Here is a 21,400-nt window from a genome sequence, read left to right as displayed (position 1 = left end):
CTCACTATAGTTTCTTGATGTTTCTTGATCATTTGAATCACTATTTAAGCAGTTAAAGGTGACGGTATTGGTCATTGAAGGTGGATTTACCCTGTTATTGTGTAAAAGGCAATTTACAAACGTTAAACTTTCTTTAGAAATTTTTACAAACGTTAATAGAGTTTCTGTTATTAGGTAAAAAGACAATTTTACCACTGTGTTCGCTCGCCCCCACATTCAAAAACTCCTTAATGTTGAAAAATAAGGTAAGTTAACTAGTTGATCAATGTTTGCTCCTGGTAATTTTATGCATTTTTAGACCAAAATAAAAAATTACCTGTTACCGTTGTTTTTTAAAAATCTAATGGACTCATCTTGACTGTACTGAGTCACCTTAGATCAGTTCAGAATCTCAAAGGAGTTGTGACAACTCAGGGAATTTGTCAGTGAGTCAACAGATGAAGAGCATGGGCATGCTTATATGCACCCCAAAAATGAAATATCATTTTTATCTTTGAAAAAAGTCTTTTCTTTTTTGTCTCTCTCTCCCCTCACATTGGCTCAGCTTACGCCATGATCAGTTTTTGTTTTTGTTCATGATTTCTTCCTAGGTCTTAAGTGCAGACACTATTTGTGCTTGTACTTTTCCTTAAATTCAAAACAAATAGGTTTAGATGTTTTAACCATGCAGGCAAGGGTTGCTGGTGGCTTGTTCTAATGGAGGTATTGACGTTTGATATGTAAGAATCTATATATCAAGTTATTAGTCCAAGCATAGGGCCTTTTCAAGTTCCTTGATCCTGTATTTGGGAACCGTGACGATATATCATTTTCGTTCATCTCCTTTTGCATTTAAAATGAACATGATTAGTGAAGCCTATGGAGTGAGGGGTATAACTTGCAGGTGACGTATCTCGATGGTTAGATTTCTCTCTCTTGCCCTTGCTCCTTTTTCTGATAATTGCTTTCAACAACTAATTTCCATGGATTAGATCAGTTTTCTAACTGTTGCTTGTAGTTTAGTACTCATTAATAGTAAAAAGTTCTTCGCACTGTTCTTAAATCGTGTCTTACACTGGTGGGATGATGTGGACAAAATATTGAATTGGGTTGTAAAAACGTCTTTTGTAGCTCAGTGACACTTTAACTATGGAGAATTTGGGCAATCACCAGTATCCTAGCCACATATAGGATACATATTTAGTGGATAGCTATTTAGTCTCACTAATATGAAGAATCTGAATCAAAAATCGTATTGCAGGAACTTTTTTGATCTATCTGGATGACTGGTGTACAGGTTTGATTTGATTTGATATCTGGTGTTCCCTTCAAGAATTATTAGATTGACCTACAAATAATGCAGTGTCTTATGCTTCAGCCTTTGAACTGGACAATAAAATATAGGATATTGGATTTTGTCATTTTTGGCAGAACACTATGATTTCTTGCTTTGTGGGATTTATTTGACCATCAAACATTCTGCTCCAACGACGTGATGTTCCACTGCAAATCCACTGCAGTTAATAACATTATAATTTCTTGCTTTTCTGCTCCAACGACGTGATGTTCCACTGCAAATCCACTGCAGTTAATAACATTATAATTTCTTGCTTTTCTGCTCCAACGACGAGAGGCTCCACTGCGAATTTCTTGCAATTAATTCCAAGGATGGATGCTAATTGTTGATAAATGATTCCAGATACATTTTGGTGTTTGGGGATATTTTTTGGTGTGAGAGGACTGGCAAATTTGTTTCCTTGTATCATGATGCCAGACAAGTGTCTTTGGAACACTAATGTCTTTAAAGCCTTTCTATTGCCTTTAGATATCATGTTAATAGCTGTTTTCTCAATGCATATGGGTAACAGTGAATTGATGTGTTGAGTTGGATTCAGCTATAAATGTGCTGATTGGAGATCTTTATATGGTGATTGTATGGTGGGGGAATGTGTGGTTGGCTTGTGGCAACTATGCTTCTGATGATCTATATATAGAGAAACTCAGAAACTGGATAGAACCTCTTGAAATGAATACCTACTTTCTCCGCTTGTCAGCAACAGATCCTTATATTGAGTTCCGTGCTGGTTAATCATCTATTTAGCTGACTTTTTTGAGCTATTGATGCTTATGATAAAGTTCATAAGTTGTGATCTCGAGTGATGACTGAGAATATCTCTAGTAAGATAGCAATCAAGATCAATGGAGGGTAGTGGATACATAACTGCATCATAAAAATAAGTTTAATTCCTGATGCTTGTTGGATGTTACCAAACTTTTAGGGCATGTGACTTGTTATATAGCATACCAACATCAGTACATTAGTTAGATGGAGAGCGGCCAACATAGTTTACCGGAGTTCTCACATTCAATTAATCTTTCTGCTGGCATGTTTTTTCATGGCTTGATGGTAGTAGAGGTGAAGACGGATGCTGTCGTTTTGATGCATTCAGAACATTCTTCTTGACATTTTAGGGGTATTCAAGCCTCCATATCGGTGGACAAGCTTCTTCTCACAGAGACACTGCATGACAACTTTATTAGCTCGAGGGTTCATTTTGTTTTTCTTGGGTGCTCAAACGTCTCACTGCTATATGAGACTGGTGAAAGTTTGTAACTAATTATCATTTTTTGTCAGAAGATTTGTTCAACTCTTTAAATGACATCATTTCATCATTTGGTCAAAAAAAAAAAAAAAAAATTGCTGCCATGGAAGACCCTTGAAGTTGTTGTGTATAGTTTGCACTTTATTATCCTTACCAAGGATTGACTTTTTCCAACTAATTTATTGGACTACAATTTATTTCTGAAGTATTTCCTAATCTTTTGCCAATTTTTCATTTTTTTTTTCTTTTTGCATTGTCATAGGAGAATCCTGCTGAAATTATCTTTTTGATTTGCAATCGGTGAATAATTCGGAGCATGCCATAGATTTCAAAAGCATAGCCTTCTTGTCTCTGTACGTCATCAAGTAAACAAAACAGTCTATTAGTTCTGGGCCCACGATGATTGTAGTTTCCTGTTGTAAATGAGATTAAAGGAGGTTTGCTAGTATGTGCTCTGTCTAATAACTCCTAAATCTTACTACATTCTATGTGTGTCAGGAGGATGGGGTGAATTTAAGTCTTCTTCTCTGTAGTAATGCTGTTTCCCTGAAGGTTCTTGTTGCCATCATTGCTTATCTAAAAGGATATATCTTCACTAAAACATTCTTACTTTTTGGTGTGGCCCTATACCATTTCTACGTCACAGATCATCGCCAAGGATCTATATTAAGTGACATGATTAGTGTGTGTAGTTGTCTCAGGTGTGGGAATATTTGCAAAGATCCAGAAGGCATGGCTTGCTATAGGGTGCTTACGGTGCTTCTGGAAATAAAAGATTTTAATTATCACAAAAGTTCCCCGCGTCATGCATTTGATATCTTTCTGGACCTATATGTCTGGTTAGTCAGATTTTTTTTTAGGCATATGTGAGTGCACGCATAACTCTACCCTTTTCCTAGAACGGCTGAAGAGTGTGTCATACACATGAGTCCACACAAACCATACTGTTTGCTTAAGGTGAGTAAAAGAAATTATTGAAATATTTGACATCTATATTCATCGATTTAAAGGATATATTCACTGGCTTACATGGCGGGAGCAGTATTTAGCCATATTGAGATTAATACTATACCGTGAGAAGTTTGAAGTTTATAAAAGGTGAATTTTAAACTATTACGTGTTAGGTTTACCATCTTGAGCACCTGACTCTTGTTATCTGTCTTAATCAGGTTTGGACATTTAAGGTGGTTATAATGTGATATTAAGATATTGTCTACTGTATTTGTCGATTATACTTGTGAACAATGCAATTGTCCTACATGTTGAAATGGGCTGGGTTGCAATTTCTGTACTTAGGCATGATTAAGATGAGTGTATAACATTAGAACTCTGAAGTTTTTAAGAGGTGAACTTTAAATATTTTATGGTAGGTTTACCATATTGATCCCCTGTTTGACATAAATTAAAATTCAGATTTTAATCTAAGTCAAAGTCAACAATTAATTTTAATCACACATTTTATGAGACCCATAACTTTTCAACCATACATTTTATTAACTTTTATCAAAATCTAATAAATATCTTATTTTAATCCCCACAAAACAGGATCTGAATATTTGTATCTGTCTTAGTCGGGGAGGGTTGGTAACTTGTGTGTGTTCATAGACTATGGATATGGCATCTCTTGATTTTTGCCATATTTCTAAGTAATTTTACTACTTGGCCATATGTGAAGAGAAAGTAAGATAGTATAGCATAAAAGGCAAGTAAGATAGTATAGCATAAAAGGCTTCAGTTTTGTTTATATAACATAATTTATTCATTATAGTCATCCGATTACGTTTTAGGTTTTGTGATAAAGGTGGTATATTACTTGCTATTAACTTTCTATTATTCCCCGAGTAATGGAATTTTTTTCTTTGTGGCAAATTATGCATACTGAGTAACTTGTGATCACATGCAGGTTCTTGTTTGCTAGATAAATAAAGTTCTGCACTTAGACAGCTATGGAGAGACACTCATTTAACACATCTCATATTTTTGAGAGTGATAATGATCAGGGATGGAATCATGCAGAACAATCTTACATGCATATTGGTATAAATATTAACTTTACCTTCCTTGTATTGTCATTGTTTTTATCAGAAGTGAATATGATGTTGCTTCGTTAATTACGTCTTCCTTGACACGAACTGCCTGCTTGTTATAACAAAGCTTACACTTGTTATAACAAAGCTAACATTTGCAAATAATTATCTTAGAATATCTGCAAATTGATGTCAGTGACACCTGTGACTTATTTATATAGGAAATGATTTCATTATTCTTGTTAGGGGAGTTAAAGCATTGAGTAAGTTATTCTTCTGGGTAGGACCATCCATTGCAGCTGTGAGTTTGTGGGGGAATGACAATTGAGAGTTTGGCCATTATGTACGGTCTTCTAGTAGGTCCGTTATCCATCGTGCATGGATTAGAAACCACAAAGGTGTGGGTCGAAATTTAAGGACATCCATTTGTACAATAAGTAGAAGAGGTTAGGTCACATTGATGTAACTAGCACTCGGCCAATTGTGAAGGTACTTGACATTGGTCGTCACAAGCTTTCTGTGTCTGCATAAATCTCTTACCTTATTGAGTTCTTCTGTTTTGTTTTGCAGTGAGGGCTGGTGTTTCTGAAACCAGTTCTCTTGTTCGTCCTGTGGATAATATGACAATACCTGGTGGACATTTTGCTTCTCAGTGGACTCCTGCTCCGAGTTCGGACGCATACTCTTCCTCTATTTATAATGCTGAAATGCTGCAATATCCACCACAGGCTCCTGCTTCATCTCGTGATCCATTTATTCATCACTCTACTAATGGGACCTTCCATATGCATCAAGAAAATTATTCTCATCATGCATCTTCATCCAATCTTGGTGGACAGACAGTCCCTGGGGTAGATTCTGGCTGTTTTGATCAGAGAATGGGCAATGAAAGAGTAGCATTTAAGCGAAAAAGCCCTGGAATCCCTCCTGTGTGTGAGAGAAGTGTTACAGGCAGATATTACGATGTTGGAAGTTCATCCAATCTCTCCTTGCCAAGTGACTCATGGCAGGAGAAGCAGAGTACAGAATCTCATCATATGCCTTGGGAGTGTCCTCCCTGTTATAGAGGTAATAGCCTCTCTATTGGCACTGAAGGTATGCCGAGGAATGTGAGAACTAGACCTTCAGTTGACTTGGAAACCAATTTGGCCAGGACACGTTTATCAAGCAATCCTTTGTATCCTTCTCTGTCTAATCAGTCTTCTGATCAATCTAGCCAACAAAATATCTGGGGACAGAGTTCAAATGCTCCGACAACGGAATGGAATCATAACCTCGTAGCACCTGCTGGTCATGGGATGGTTTTTGCGTCAGGTAACATTTATGGTTTACTTCATCATGTCGGTACACTATGTCTTACTGAGATATTGTCATCTTGGAGTTGCAGGTTCCAGTGTCTTGAGTCATGAGCCTAACTCTCTAAATGCAGTAAACAGTCATCCTGGTGCTCCCCTTGAGATTGGGGGGTACCAAAACGATGTTGCCTCAAACAGAAACACTGTTCCTCAAAATGTACACAGTAACTCAGGTCAATCTGTTAGAGGGGTTCGAAGCAGTTACGGCCAAAGGTCTGCCTCAACTTTCAGGGATGGTTCAAGCAACGTCCTCCCTGGACACGTGGCTATGTCGGATGAAGGTCCGCAAATGGTTGCAGAAAGTTATCACATGAGACATCCACGAGCGTTTCCCGCCATAAGATTTCGCAACATTGACAGAAACGGAAGAAATTTGATGTCTAGTGACAGACATCGATCATTTACTGGGGAGGCAAGTCTCCAGGATCGACTGACACCTGAGGTATGTACATAAATCTTCTTCATTGTGGCTCTTATATACTTGAGAGAGGGGTTTCATGGAATTGGAAGAAAGTTGATCTACTATTGATAGTTGAACATATTTCACTGATTACCAGCAAAAGTAATATTGACAGGATTAAACTTCAAAACTTTCTTTTTACTTCATATAATTATCCTTTTCTTCTTCTCTTCCGTTTGTCTTATCTTATTCTCTCCCTGTTCTTCATTGTTTTCTCTTCCCTGTGGCCTTCCATCACAGCCTACATATGCAGCCTTCTTCCTCATCTTCTCGTCTTATATTTCTCTCCTCTTCTCCATTTATTTCCCTTAAGCTGCAGGTCTATCAGCATTTTATTGAAATTGCATTATTATTGATTCATTTCTTTGCTTGTCATGGGTAAGTGTTTCATTTTCTAGTCAATAGTGATCCAGGCCAGTTTCAGGTTGGCTACTCATTCCTTGAATTTTTAAGGACTTGCCCTCTTTAATGGAATGTGTTATATTAAGATTTACCTTCTTTTCTCATTTTCACATGCCAACTCATCCTGCATAAGAAAATAAATAATGTGAAAGGAGAGGTAAAAGATTAGAAAAGGGAGAAGATGAAAGGAGTTCATGGAGATTCATTGTGAGCGTAGAATAAATCATGTCTTTGGTTTAATGGATGATTCATGTGAGTGCATCTTTATTAATGGTGCATTTGTGCTTATATCTGAAGGTTGTGAACCACACAATGTCAAGTACGACGTGACCATTTATTAATGCTTCCACATGAGCATATTTGTGCAATACCAAAATTCGTGGTCTTTATATAAATTTAGGTCCCTGTACTCTCAGTTCTCTGATAATTACTAAATGTACTGTGTACGTCTGTATTCCAGATGGTTGTGGACCCCTCTGTATTTTATGGATCCAGAAGTCTGTTCGATCAACATAGAGACATGAGACTTGACATTGACAATATGAGCTATGAGGTCTCGTAATGCTTTCATTTTCTCCTTTCTTGTTCCAATGTTGTTTTGTTTACTAAATATCTATTGGGACAAGCAGGAACTCCTTGCACTGGGGGAGAGGATTGGCAATGTAAACACAGGCTTGTCTGATAGTTTAATTGCGAAGTGTTTGATGGAGTTGATGTATTGTTCGTCGGACCAATTCCAACAAGGAACTTGCGTTATCTGTCTGGTGAGAATCCTATTGAGCACATCCCTTCAATATATTCATCAATTTTGAGTTGGGCGTTATTTATAGTCTTCCAGCAAATAGACCAATGAAATTTATTATTGGGTTCAAAATACTAGCTGGTCCTGAACTTTCAGTAAAAGTTTTATGTTGGTCACTAAACTTTATTATGCTCCACTGAACTTCAATTTGTTTCATGATGGTCACTGAACTTAAAAGATGACCACATCAGCCTTTCCTTTCCATTTGTTAAACTAAAGGACATGGACCGAATGACACAATATAATGAAGTTCTCCCGTGACTGACTTGAAACAAAATGAAGTTCACTGACCACCTACCACCATTGTATATAACCCTTAATTGTGGCATCTTGGTTATGAGTGCATAAGTTTATATGCCTCCCACTGTGTTCAGTAAGTTTGTTCACTTGCGCATCTTTGTTTATAACAGGAAGAATACAATAACATGGATGATGTCGGGAGACTGAAAGTATGCGGGCATGATTTTCACGTCGCCTGTATTCAGAAATGGTTGTCAATCAAGAACATGTGTCCTATCTGCAAGGGTTCTGCCCTGGATGACAGTGTGAAGGAGAAATTATGTATTTAAGTTACTCCATAATTTACAATACTTTTTGTAAATATGTGGGTTAAAGACATTCCTCAAAATGGAGGAAATGAATACTGATAAACAAGACTTTTAAAGGCAAATGCCAATTTCAGTTTATTTTCATTAGCATATCTCTTTATGCTATAATCTTTATGGTAATGGGCGTGTTGTATGCTATATTTTTTTGTTTATCAATTAATAATTATATTTTTTATTTTAGTTATTTTAAGTGAAAAATATTGAGAGGTTCTTTTGTCATCAAATTAAATTTAGATGTTTGACTTTTGGTCAACTGAATTATTTATGAATGAAACTGTTAAAGGTCCTTCCTGTGCACATTCATTAAAAGATTTGGGATATAGGTGTTAAGTTCAGAACGTTTAGGACTTGGTTGCACATTTTCAAAAGGTCCGTAACCTCTACTGCAAAATTTTCTAGATTAATTTTATGTTTTATTAACCATTTATTATTTGGGCCTTGATCAATTTATGAGTAAATGTCAACAGGTTGGAATTTGAATGTGACTTAGGGTCCGTTTGGTAGGAATTTTGAGAATTGATTTTTTGACCGTTAGAAGAAAAGTAGGGTCCACATGTGAGAGAAGAAGTCAAAAATTACTGCTTGAATAGTAAAATAACAGTCAAAAAATCAATTTTTTGGAGCAAAAAATCCCTACCAAACGGGGTCTTACAATGTTTGAGCCGGTGTTTTCACCCCTCCACCCACCATTTGTCAGGCACCTAATCACTAATTAATAAGATTGATGTCATAGGAAATCTTAATAATGATTTTATTTATTGGGATGCCATTTGATATTCGATTATTTATTTTGAAGATATTTTCAAAAGAAAAAATGTAGATAAAGAGGACTATAATGACCAAATCCAAGCCTCTATATGTAAGAAAATGTAGGCTTTTTACAAAATTGTAAAACCACCAAAGTATAGAAATTGATGAATAATGAATGGAGATTGCAGAACTTAAAAACTATAATTTAAATTAACAATTTTCTAAAACTTTGCACATTCTCAATTAAAAACTCGAGCCATGTTACCTTGGTGCAACAAAAGTACAACATGATTTCATATTATTCAGATCCAATTATCCTTGTTTTGACAAAAAGATACTAAAAATTCTAACATTTCAATTTCTCTACTATTGGAAAAATAATAAAAATAAATCGTATATTCAAAGTGTGGTATAAAAATAATAATAATAATAAACTGTAAAACTTGGGTCAAATTAAATAACAGTGAAAAAATAAAGGGCCTATGTAAATTGTTCACCTGACTGTTACGCCACGGGAGTTCTTATTTCACGCCGACCTCATTTACTTTCCATATAGACCTCAACAAAAAAACTAGGGATTACGAATCAGGCAAAGTTTACGTTCCTCCGGAATTTTAACGAATGGTACGTTCTTCTTTACGGAGATCTCTAAATAGATTTTGGATTTTTGTTTTTTACTTTTTTGGATTTATGAGATCTGTTTTGTTTGGAATTGGCTCTAGATATTTTTTATGTTATGATCTAGGTTTTTTTTGGGTAAAAATGATGCTGTACATTTGATTACTTTTACGGAGATCTCTAATTAGATTTTGGATTTTTTTTGGATTTATGAGATTTGTTCTGTTTGGAATTGGCTTTAGATATTTTTTATGTTATGATCTAGGTTTTTTTGGGTAAAAATGATGCTGTACATTTACTTGCTCGCACGAGAATGATCTGTCTTGTTTTACGTTTTCCTGATTTGTTTGAACTTTTTATTTGTGAATTATGATATGCATATTTATTTTTTTTTCTACTGGCGCGATGCTAGATCAATGCTGGATGCGTAACATGCATTTGAATTTGATAAGGGAAAAAAATTAGTTAATGAGAAATACGCTGAAATGTAGTATTTACGAATTGTAAGTTTGTTCTATGAGGATTTGGAGAAAAAAATTTATTTTGTTTATTGGAATTATGGAAAAAGCAGATAATATGATCAAAGGTTTTAATGTTTCTACAGTTTTGGCATGCCCATGGCCCATGGCCCATGGCATTGATAAGAAAAGGGACAAGATTAAAAATCTCTTCTCCTTATCGGATGGAACGATTTTTTTCAGAAATTGGACAAATGCATTGGTTTTCCCTTGGGTTCTTTATTCGATTTTCAGTTCAAATTTGACAGTCTTAAAAACTATGAGATATGCACAATTTAACGAGTTCTTTTGGTTTGTATATCTATTTGATGTGATTTTTTCACTGAACATAATAAAGGAAGAAAGTTTTCTTTATAAAAGCTGTTGATTATGAAGCAAATACATTCGCCTTGGTTTGGGACATTTTCAAAATTTAATGTTAGCTGGGTGGGTGGACTATTTCTACTACAAGATTCAAAAGGTTTGTTATTATGTTCAACAGCATGGAATTAAGGCCTTGAAGTCGGCATTTGGAGAAAATATATCTGATTTTGAAAGAAGTTGAAGATCTTGTAATTCCAATTTGGATGCTCCTGTGCTACCTAGCAGTACCCAATAGTTTACACTAGTTATGCCTGAAACGAGTTTATGCCCTGTTGTTGGATTTGTTATTTTACATTTTGCATTTAGAAATCTGTAAGTTGACCAAGGCACATAGTGAGTGTGAATCTCAGACCATCCTTAAGTTATGCAAACATTGTGAGAACACGTTAAACAGGGTAGTAGTTCTGTTGCCATGGTCCCATGGATTAATAGCAAGGACCCAAAAAATTTGAGGATGCCAGTGAAATGCTATTTTTATAATAGATGTGTTTTTTGTCATGTGAACTATAACAAGTTTTTGTATGGTTGCTTTTTGCTTTCTGTCTTATTTTGTTTTACACCATCTTAAATTGTGTTAATTTAATGCCACTTTTAATTGATCACCTGATCGACGATGGAAATATGTGGCCTAGGATGTCGAAGCCAAAGGGTTTAACCCGGGATTGATCGTCTTACTTCTAGTTGGCGGCCCGCTCTTGTTATTCCTTGTTGGAAATTATGTACTCTACCTGTATGCCCAGAAAACCGTTCCTCTGAAGAAGAAGAAGCCAATCTCCAAGAAGAAAATGAAGAAGGAAAGGCTGAAGCAAGGCGTTTCAGCACCAGGAGAATAGATTTTTGTTAGAAAGGGATAGAATGGGTTGTTTCCTTTCCATGTTGAGCTGCAGTGTTGACATTTCCGATGTTGGAAACTTCGTAGAGATTGTTACAATGTTTTAGGACTCATTCTCCCATTATGTTTCATACAACTTAACTCGATAATTTAGAAATCCTGTTGTTTTGCTAGCAGATCGGATGAATGAATGCTGTTTGTTTTGTTATGTTATCTGATATTGTGTCAAAGCTATGTTGTTTGACTAGCAACTATATCGTTTTGTGGCTTTGGTAAGCTGAGTTGTCATGTCTTGTTATAGGTACTTTTTCGTTTTGAAGTTTTGGTTTACCGTGATAGAAGTTGTTCAAAGAGTCATCACCTGACCAGTTGGTTTAGCATTAAATTTGCCGTTGGAATGAAGTTCTGAGTTAGTAATTGCTTGATTGACAGCAGACTAGAGGTGTCAATCAGGTCAAACTGGTTGCAGCAAGGTCTGAAATTCTCTGCTTATTTGCCCGAGTTTTTTGATGGGTGGGCCAACCCAGAGCCTGCTACATTTCTCCATGACCATCTTGGGGACGGGCCTGTATATGTTATTGTTTTGCATATTATAAAGGTCGAATTTTGTTTCTTTGTTGCCCCGTGACCTGAACAGCAGACCATAACTCCAAGCTTGTGATGGCCTTCCAGCTGATTTAGTCACAAGTATGCATGAGCATTGGTGCATCACAATCATTTTTTTTCTAGAATTCCTTTTCTTGGCAATTTGGTGATGAGGTTTCGGGTTAGTTAGCCCCAAGGGAATACCTAACGCCAGTTTTAAGGAGCTAGTCAAGCTTAGCGCTTAGCCCTTTAATCCGAATATATAGCACAAGCGATATTCAATGCATGCCTTATGGGTAAAAATTCACGATTTATTGATAGGAACACAATTTGCTAGATAAATTTCTTAAGCATGGTTTCCCTTGTTGCTGATGGAGATTAGTAAAGTGTTTGCCCTGGATTTGTGTTGCATAGGATTATGTAATCGCATGTAACGTCTTTAATTGGATGGCATGAGAAACATCGTAAATACATCTCTAATTATCTCACTCAGTCGACGGTGATGGTTTGTTTTCGTTTGACGGAGCCTTTGAAAAGTCAAAAGTTGTTTACGAGACTAATAAGCTGTTTTTAACATATTTTGATGATTTCTGAAAATGCTTTGTTTGGCTAGAAACACTTTCAGAGGAAGTTAACGTAAAGTAATTTTCTAGAAAAACTCTTCTACAAGAAGTAAAAGTTTTGTTAAATGAGTCTAAAGTACCTACAGGATCTGAAATAATAATCAAGGGATTTGATCTTCTAGAATACTCGATATAGTATATAGAGACAATGGCAAGCAAATATTAATTTAGGGAGTAATACCTCTCCTATATGTTTCAATAATAATTTACTACTGATTAAATAATAATTACAACTGCAAAACAACCCGACAATTTTACTAACATAATGCAAATGAGAACTATTCAGGGAGTAGTAACTCTCCTATATGTTTCAATGTAACATTGCAATATATCATAAATTAAGAAGGGGACTTCATCCAAAATTGTACACTCAAAGCTTAATCATCATTCATCCATTAATTTTCTTTCCCTGAAAAGGCACAACCATAGATTAATGAGAGATCAAAACAAAATAACACCATTGCTCAATATACAATGAAATAAATTCTTCTCCCCTTAACATTGTAAAATTTTAGATTGAGTTGTTCATTCAAGTTTCACAAAACCTTAAAAAAGAGAAAAATGGATCTAGTCTGCCCTTTGCAATTTCTATATAATGCAAACACCTTTTTCGTTTCGAGGATTTTAGATAAATACCTCATCACGGGGATTCCGTCAAGCCTGTGTTCATTTTATTAGCATATTTCTAAACAAGTTCCTGATAACAAGCCCGAAGGTAAGGAAACTGATGGTATCGGTATTGATACTAGTGATAACATCGATCTTGACCTTAATATGAAGCTAAAACTATTAGCATGAAGAGACAGCCTCAAGATAATTTATCTCTAATAGTTTAAACTTTTAACAGTAATAACCATTCCAATAAATGTAACAACTAAATGAACTGGGTGAAGAAGATCTTACAGTTTTCTTGGCTTTATAAATCTGACCTTTGGATTTTCCACCAGCCACTGTACTTTGACGTTGAATTTTAGGGTGATTACGAGACTTATTTGGTGGCGGGTTATGGGTATGAGTCTCTGGACCTCTATAATCAATAAAATTAATCTCTGAATCCATGGTTTTCGCATCCAATTTCCCTGCAAAATCACCATTTTCCTATAAGTTCATCATACATAACAGAGAATGAAATTTTCTGAGTTCAAAATACGAACCTCTGCAAATGCATGGAGTGAAAAGGAGGGGAAACAGAAGTAGAGTGCAAATAATAACAGCCTTCATTTCCATGAAATTCCCAACTCAAAATCGAAAATTTCTACTCGTGCAGGTGCTATTAGATAACAATTTGTCGAGCCCTTTTTCCTCGGTTCAGAGACAAAATGTTGGGTTGGAATGTGAAAAGAAGCTAACTTTTTTTCTTCTTGAAGTGTATGGAGAATAGCAGTCAAGAGGAAGACTGATTATATTTTCAAGTAATGAGAGGATTACTTAAAAAGCATTGATTATCAGTTAATGAACTGCACAAGTTTTGGTAATTGAGAGTGTCATAATCTCCACAAGAACTGTTCTCATGGAGCTGAAGAAAATGTATTGAAATTGGAATATTTATGCAGTGTAAAACAGACCTTTAGCGTCTGTTTGGATGGAGAAGCAAAGATATCAGCTACACGGATCAACATTTTTACTCTGTTCAATTCGTTGCTATATATTGGGGAAGATTTAATATTTTTTACTTAATTCGTTACACTAACAAATTAATTTTGATCCATTGCTTTCCCTTCTAATATGTTTTGCATGTTTTACTCTCTTTTAGAAGAAACAATATTGGATAAGATTACTGTAACAATTCTTCTAATTAGAAGAGAAATTTTTTATAAAACCAATCAAACTTATCCAAAATCAGCTTTTAAATTTCAAAAACTCATTTTGACTTCTCAAAAGTCATATGCCAAACGAATCTTAAATTAACTTTCCTTAAATTTGTCCTCCGTCAATTTCATTTACATCTCTTATCTTATCCATTCGAGTATCACCAGATATCCATTTTAACATTTCATGTCACGGACATTTCGTCTATCCCTTCTACTTATCCACATATAAAAATTAAACAATCCCAATTTCTCTTCCCTTCCCTCCTTTGTCATAAATCCAAACAAGGCTAAAGGGTTGGGGAAATGATTTTTCCTCTTGGGACAATCCCATGTGTTCATTATTGGAAATGCCTTAGACTTATAAGGACATCCCATTTAGCAGACCAAACTTCGCCACACAAAAATTCTGTCACAAAACACATAACCATTCATAGCACGACACAGTTCATCACAAACACTTGTGCCCATCATTTTGTGAGAAAATAATTTTTCTTAAATTGTATATAATTCTTGGAATTTAGTGAAAAATATGGACACATTTTGACAAGATTGCATGCACTTTAAACAATATTTTAGTGGCTATTGGAGTTGAATTTATTGAATACAATATAGTCTAATTCAAGAGGAAACAAATTGATGAATTACATAATTTCGTAGTAGAAAACTTTTAAATCCGAGAGACTATTCATAGTTCTTAGACTTTAATATTGACATTTTGATATTTCATCGTGGCTAAACATATCTAGTGTTCAGAATTAGATACCATAGAGCAATGAATTCGTCGATAGAAAATAGACACCCAGGAACACAAGACTTACAAATATTCACCTCGGTGTGAAACTATATCATTTTCTGCCGCTACAATAATTCAGTATAATGGAAGAAGTTTATAAGAGAAAAATCGTGCATTCTATTTTCTCTATTCTCAATCTCTCTGTTTATGAGAAAAATTAGAGCTTTGGGCTTCCTATTTCTCTAACCTCGATCCGTATACGAACTTTATGTAGCAGCAACAATTGAGTTCTACAATTTAACATCTAATTATGTATAATTATAAAAGAGGAGTAAATAGTTTCTATTACAATTCTTATTACACCACATTATGTATGTTTTTTTATTGAAATATTATACGATATTTGGTGTAATATTAATTAGTCGTTTAAATTTTAGATTGTGGAATTAAAATTATTCAAGGTTCCCACAACTTACTATTGTTGTTGTAATAATTTAACCTTGGGAAATATAATTAGGACTGCACAAAACTCTTGAATCCAATCTCTAGATCAAGAATCGAAGATTCGATTAAGAACTGAATTTTCCCAATTTTTTAATATTAAACAAGCAAAATTATTTTAATTTTTTTCATGTTTCATTTGCCAACTAATTAATTGAGTTCAAAAATATCATTTTCCTATTTCATTTACCAACTAATTAATTGAACCAAAAATATTATTTTTCTATTTTCAGCCCAACCCCAACTTTGTAATTCAAAATTTAAAGAATCAAAATTGAGTGACTTAAGTTTATCTCAATCATGTTGTCGTTTTTCAAATAATCGAAGTTGAGCAACTGTGTCTTTCTTCATCTTACCCTTTTTCCCCCTTTTTTGCTCTATTCATTGTATATTCTCCATTTTAATCAAGGAAATTTGTATAAACTAACAAATGGATCTTATTAGAAAATTTGTTATTTGTATATTTTTAAATTGAACTATGTTATTTTGTAAATTTTATTATAGTATTGTTCTATGAGTTAAAACTGAATGTCATTAATTGGATTAATGTGGTGTTATTGTAAATGTTAAAAAATTTAATTACAGTATGAAAACGAACCAAACTCGATTCTCTTTAGAACATAATCGAATTAGACCATGTCCATCCCTGAATAGCTAAACATGGTACATGTTACAAATTTACAAAGATGGCTCGACAGATAGATTTTTATGTAATATGCTGTAAAATATTTCCCGACAAATTACAAAAATAAATCGTCGACTAAGATTAGGTCATTTTCGTGAGCACTATTAAGAACCCTAGTGACATGAGTTTAGTACGTTACACAGAAAATTAAACACGACATGTCACCTTTTCTTTTTCATTATCATTTGTCCAGTTCTAATCATTTTACCAGATACGTCCTAAATTGAAAAGACTTCGATTGGATGAACACGTCCTTGTGAACGAATGGATTTGAAGGGGAGGCCCTTTTCTAATTATCAAATACTTTTACATAACAAAAGGATTATTTTCAAGAAATTAATAGGTTTGAGATTTCTATTTCTTTTTTCTTTCTAATGAAACAATTTCATATACAAATTGCAAATGGAACAAAAAAATGTAGATAAAAAGTAGTAGCAGCAGCAGCAGCCACAGTAGTAGTAGTAGTAGTAATAATAATAATAATAATAATAATAATAATAATAATAAAGAGTATTTTCAAGAGGCTCTTTAAATATTATAATAAGTTATTTATTTTAAAGTGTCCACTCTTAAAATTATGTCCTCAAAAAAAAATTTTCAAATTAACATTTTAAAATTGAAAATGAGTTTCGAATGTCAAACCCATTCTATATAATTAAATGCATTGAAAGTATTTCAATTTTCAATGGAAAAAAATTAGCGAAAATAGAATATACGAAAAATAATTAATATTTTTTTAGGAGTAATAAAATTAATTGTTAAAAATAAGGATTCTGTTGGAGTATTTTAAAATTTTACTATCTAAACTGCAAAATATACTCTTTAGAAATAGAGTCTTAGGGGATGTTTGATAGACATTTTTATGTAAAAAAGCATTTTAGAATAGTAAATTGATGTGAAATGTGTGGTTGAAAAATAAGGAAAAGTTTTTTATTTACGTGTAATATTATTTTAATAAAGAATGTGTAATCGAAAAGAAAATAAAGAAAAATATATTTTAAAAAAAATGGCTACCAAACGGGGCCTTAATATACTCATTACGTGGGTTAACCGACGCTTTTTAACCAATTTGTACGAACTCAATTTCAGTTTGTGTGTTTTAGTAAACTTAAAATATTTAAATAAATTATAGATTAAATAATTTTTATCGATCTAAGATGAAAGTTATTAAGTTATTTATTTGCAAGTAACTTTTAATTTATCATCAAAATAATTAATTCTTTTTTTTTTTTATACCCAGGTGTTCACCTTACAGCGACTAATCCGAGGTCTACGATTTAACCCCTCTTCACGTAGACCAGGTAAACCGCGGGTTGTGCCCCAAACTTGTAAGGGTCCAAGAACCCCCCCCCCCAACTGATAGAACCTACCTTTATTTCTAACGATCAAAAAATCAATTTTCAAAATTCCTACCAAACACCTGTATAATAAGTTATTGGTGAAGGGACGGAGGATGATATTCAAGATAATTTAAAGATGCAAATAAATTTTATCTATCAAAGATGATGGTAAGTCATTAAATTATTCAACAGTGACAGCTATGAAATCAAACTTTTGTGGCAAACTTCAGAGAATCTTCTTCATAATCTTTACACATTGTAAACCATTTCATTTACTATGGAAGTAACCATGCTCACAGTGAGTAATCTTATATTGAACTGGTAAAAGGTTAGTTTGAGATTGATTTTAGAGTTTAAATTATGATTAAACTTGTTTTAGACGTTTGATAAATTAAAAAAAAAAAAATTGTTTTTGGAAGAATTGTTACTATTTGACAGCAGATTATGAGAAATAGCAAAAGATACTTTTTTGCTTCTCCAATGATCTATAAGTAAAAAGTCAATGTTAATCCAAATTAATTAAGGAGGGTGTCCTTAATAGAGATTGTGATGAATTTTAAAAATTTCTTTAAATTTAGGTATCCTCAATTGAGATTTTAATAAAATCCATTAAAATTTTGATGTCCCAAATTAACATTTTAATGAAATTCATTGAAATCTTTTAAAATTTAAGTATCATCAATAATTAGTGGATATATAAAGATTTCATAAGATTTGGATAGATTTCAAACTTAAAAATACATATTAACCAAATCTTTTGAAATTTCACAATATTTAATGGGATTCTTATGGAATTTATGGGAATCCATTCAAATTCACGAAATTTATTAGAATTTATAATCTTTTGAAATCCATCAAAACCTTAGTTGATGACACCCCGTAAATTAATTCCTTTTAAAACTAGTTTTATTGATATTCAAAAAATAAATTGAGATACCAAATTGCTAAAAATCTATTTTTTTCTTTATTTTTGAATATTTATCAACCTTATTTTATTATCAAATACTATTGATGATAGTAATAATAATAAAGTACAATATTATATAATCAATATCCATTAAAGTAATTATATACCGACAATGATAAATAATTTTTTGTAGACCAAACTCTAAAATGATAAATTTTCAGCAATTTTGAACCAAAAATTTGTCAAATACTTAGTCGACTGTTCCAAAAGGTCTCTTTAGCACAACAAAAATGATTTTTTAAATCACAGCAAAATATTAAACCTAAGAATATAAAGATATAACATTTTATTCATAATATTGTTTAATCTCTGCAAGCGTTACATTCTTGGACCTGATAAATATGTTACATCCCAATAATTGTTGGGTTAATGTTCATATTTGATTGAATTTTTTCTATTTCTCTCCCTCTTCCTAGCAAAATAACAGGATTTTATTATTATATATTTTTTATTTTTTTGGCTTGAATAACTCTTTTTCTTTTTTCAACTCAAATCTGTCAATCAATTATCTTTGTTAGGATTTGCAGAAGAAAAAAAATTTGTATCAAGTCCTTTGCAGGCCCAGTTCGGGTCAAATCTTGGGTCATAATCATGCCGAATCTGCCAGGTTTCGACTCGATCCATTTGATAGACGGCCCAACAGTAGAATTACCCAATAAGTGCACCATATTGGATTAGGGTGAACAGAATTAGGAAGGATGGAAGTAGGTGGAATAGGATTAGGGCATCATATTGAGATATATTAGGGAAGATTCTTCGAATTGGCTTTTGGTACAATCAAAAAATAAATAAATAATTTATGGAAATATTTGATTGAAAAGTTTCATAAAATATATTATTAAAATTAATTGTTGACTTTGACATAGATATTTATCAATTTTTAAGCTTGAAAAGTAAATTTTTTACATATAAGTGAATTTTTTTTTTAACTTCAAAATGAAATTTTTCCTTAAGATTAAATTCTTGACTTATAAATAAAATTTTAACTATAAGTAAATTTTTTAACTTATAATTTAATTTCTACTTAGGTTTAATCTTTTTACCCATATGTAAATTTTATAGTTATAAGTGATCTTCGTAGTTATTTTTCATATATAAATGATTTTTTTTAAAAAAAATGTATAAATCCCTTTTTTTAATTTGTAAATGGACTTTCTAATTATTAGTTGTATTTTTCACTGAGAAGCATTTTTTTTTTTTTTGTATAAAAGTGAATTCTTATTTTATAAACTTTAGAAATGATTTTTATTTACGAGTAAATCTTTAATTGTAATTGAATTTTTAGTTATATGTAGTATTTTTTACTTATCGCTTATGTAATATTTTTTGTCGTATTAGTGATTTATTACTTATTTGTAAATATATTTGTTATAATTTTATTTTTTTAAGTTACAAGTGATTTTCTACTTATAGAAGTATTTTTGTAACTTATAAGACAATTTTACCCATAAGTAATTTTCTTACTTAAACACAAACTTTGTACGAATTTTTTTACTTATTAGTAAATTTTTTCGCTATACAATTTCTTATTTATAAATAATTTTGTTTACTTGTACAGGAGTTTTTCATTTAGAATTGATTTTTTCACTTATAAATGAATTTTTTTTTTACTTGTAATTGATTTTTTCTTATGAGTGATTTTTTTTAATTTTAAGTTATTTTTCTCTCATAAGTGAAATCATTAGCTCTTATTGATTTGTAAAAAAATTTATATAGCTCAGTTTAACTAATAATATGACATAAACACCCATAATATTGTATTGATTTATATAGATATATATAGGAGGATATGCTATCGGATTAATTTAATCCAGATACCAATTGCATCAAAACACGGACATAGATTAGATAGAATTATTTTGATACTTATCTAGTCTAGTTCTTGTTTGATGACAATTACAAAAAGAGATTGGGGGAATATGATATTTTATATAGGAATAAAGCTGGTTTGCTCGAAAACATTGACATGCCGACTGATCGACCTTCAGATTGCGTGTGGGTCCCACGTGAATTAAAAAAATACCGACCTTTCATATGTGTGTGTTCGATCATCCCCTATGTCATCATCTATGTTCGTATAGCAAAACTCTATATATAGTGATTTTTTTTAAGATTATGTGGTCAATTGAGAAATTTTCGGGACACGTACAAAATATTTTAGTGTGTGAACGTGTAAATGAAAATGAGTATAAAAAATAACTTGTTTTAATTCAAGGAAAGTCAAGCAAACACCTAATAAGGCAGTCTAAATATGAGTCTTGAAAGCTTGTTGTAATGTGGATGGCTCTATTATTTTAACTTTTATTGATTGATTTATTTTGAAAAGGATTGGCTCTTTATTTTGGTTTGAAAATGTTCTACTTTTAAGATAATTAATTTTTCCTGTACTGAAGAGTTAAATCCACTAATACAAGAATTAGTTTTGTATTTTAGCATTTAGTAAACAAGAATAATTTATTGTTTTATTTTAGCATTTAGTTTTGTATAGAAAAATATTAAAATAAACTTGAAATTACCTTTAATTTTATTTCTCAATTGATTTTTGGAATGTCAATAAAATTGAATATAATTGGAATTGATTTAAGATTTAAAGTTGATACTTTAATTATAGATAACCGGATAAGTTAAAGAGTAAATATATTACCATCACAAATTTATTTGTTCCATTACTTTACTATTAATTTAAAAAGTGTTTTGATGAATACGCCACACTCATTTTATGAATATAGCCTTAATGAATCCATTAAAAATAAATTGAATTGTACACCATTCTCTCTTTCCCTCAAATATATATATATATATAGCAAATGTTCAATTTTCATGAGATCTACTGAACAG

At 32.5% G+C, this 21,400-nt stretch overlaps 2 protein-coding genes and 1 long non-coding RNA gene across 17 annotated transcripts in view; 2 read left to right on the top strand and 1 right to left on the bottom strand.

Annotated features, from left to right (window-relative positions):
- Positions 1–8,356, top strand: part of LOC111391768 (E3 ubiquitin-protein ligase MBR2-like) — a 9,051-nt gene extending 695 nt beyond the window's left edge. Inside the window, exons 2-9 of one of the 13 annotated variants that reach the window (XM_023017019.1) lie at positions 671–883; positions 1,241–1,276; positions 4,486–4,619; positions 5,180–5,923; positions 5,991–6,406; positions 7,287–7,379; positions 7,456–7,590; positions 8,039–8,356. In XM_023017019.1, coding sequence (XP_022872787.1) covers positions 4,529–4,619; positions 5,180–5,923; positions 5,991–6,406; positions 7,287–7,379; positions 7,456–7,590; positions 8,039–8,197 — 1,638 coding nt within the window. In that variant the 5' untranslated portion in view covers positions 671–883; positions 1,241–1,276; positions 4,486–4,528 and the 3' untranslated portion in view covers positions 8,198–8,356. Of the gene's footprint in view, positions 1–670; positions 3,681–4,068; positions 4,620–4,855; positions 5,099–5,179; positions 5,924–5,990; positions 6,407–7,286; positions 7,380–7,455; positions 7,591–8,038 lie in introns of those variants that run through there. The other 12 variants (XM_023017017.1, XM_023017015.1, XM_023017020.1 and 9 more) reach the window with 12 other exon arrangements.
- Positions 8,357–9,464: 1,108 nt separating this feature from the next.
- Positions 9,465–11,565, top strand: LOC111391749. The gene is made up of 2 exons (XR_002702165.1): positions 9,465–9,610; positions 11,118–11,565. It is a non-coding gene; the product is annotated as an uncharacterized LOC111391749 (long non-coding RNA).
- Positions 11,566–12,678: 1,113 nt separating this feature from the next.
- LOC111391767 lies at positions 12,679–14,202 on the bottom strand. Of its 3 annotated transcripts, none has more exons than XM_023017010.1 (3): positions 13,680–14,200; positions 13,429–13,604; positions 12,679–12,934 (listed from the first exon to the last, which is right to left on the bottom strand). In XM_023017010.1, the coding sequence occupies exons 1-3, from the start codon at positions 13,750–13,752 to the stop codon at positions 12,914–12,916; spliced, it is 270 nt and encodes an 89-aa protein (XP_022872778.1). In that variant the 5' UTR covers positions 13,753–14,200; the 3' UTR covers positions 12,679–12,913. The 3 variants fall into 3 exon arrangements, with proteins under 3 accessions (XP_022872778.1, XP_022872779.1, XP_022872777.1); XM_023017011.1 differs by having other exon boundaries at positions 13,455–13,604; positions 13,680–14,198; XM_023017009.1 differs by lacking the exon at positions 12,679–12,934 and having other exon boundaries at positions 12,941–13,604; positions 13,680–14,202.
- Positions 14,203–21,400: the final 7,198 nt, after the last annotated feature.

This window comes from Olea europaea, unplaced genomic scaffold, assembly GCF_002742605.1.
Source record: "Olea europaea var. sylvestris unplaced genomic scaffold, O_europaea_v1 scaffold83, whole genome shotgun sequence".
NCBI lineage: Eukaryota > Viridiplantae > Streptophyta > Magnoliopsida > Lamiales > Oleaceae > Olea > Olea europaea.
This window is presented reverse-complemented; position numbering and strand designations above follow the sequence as displayed.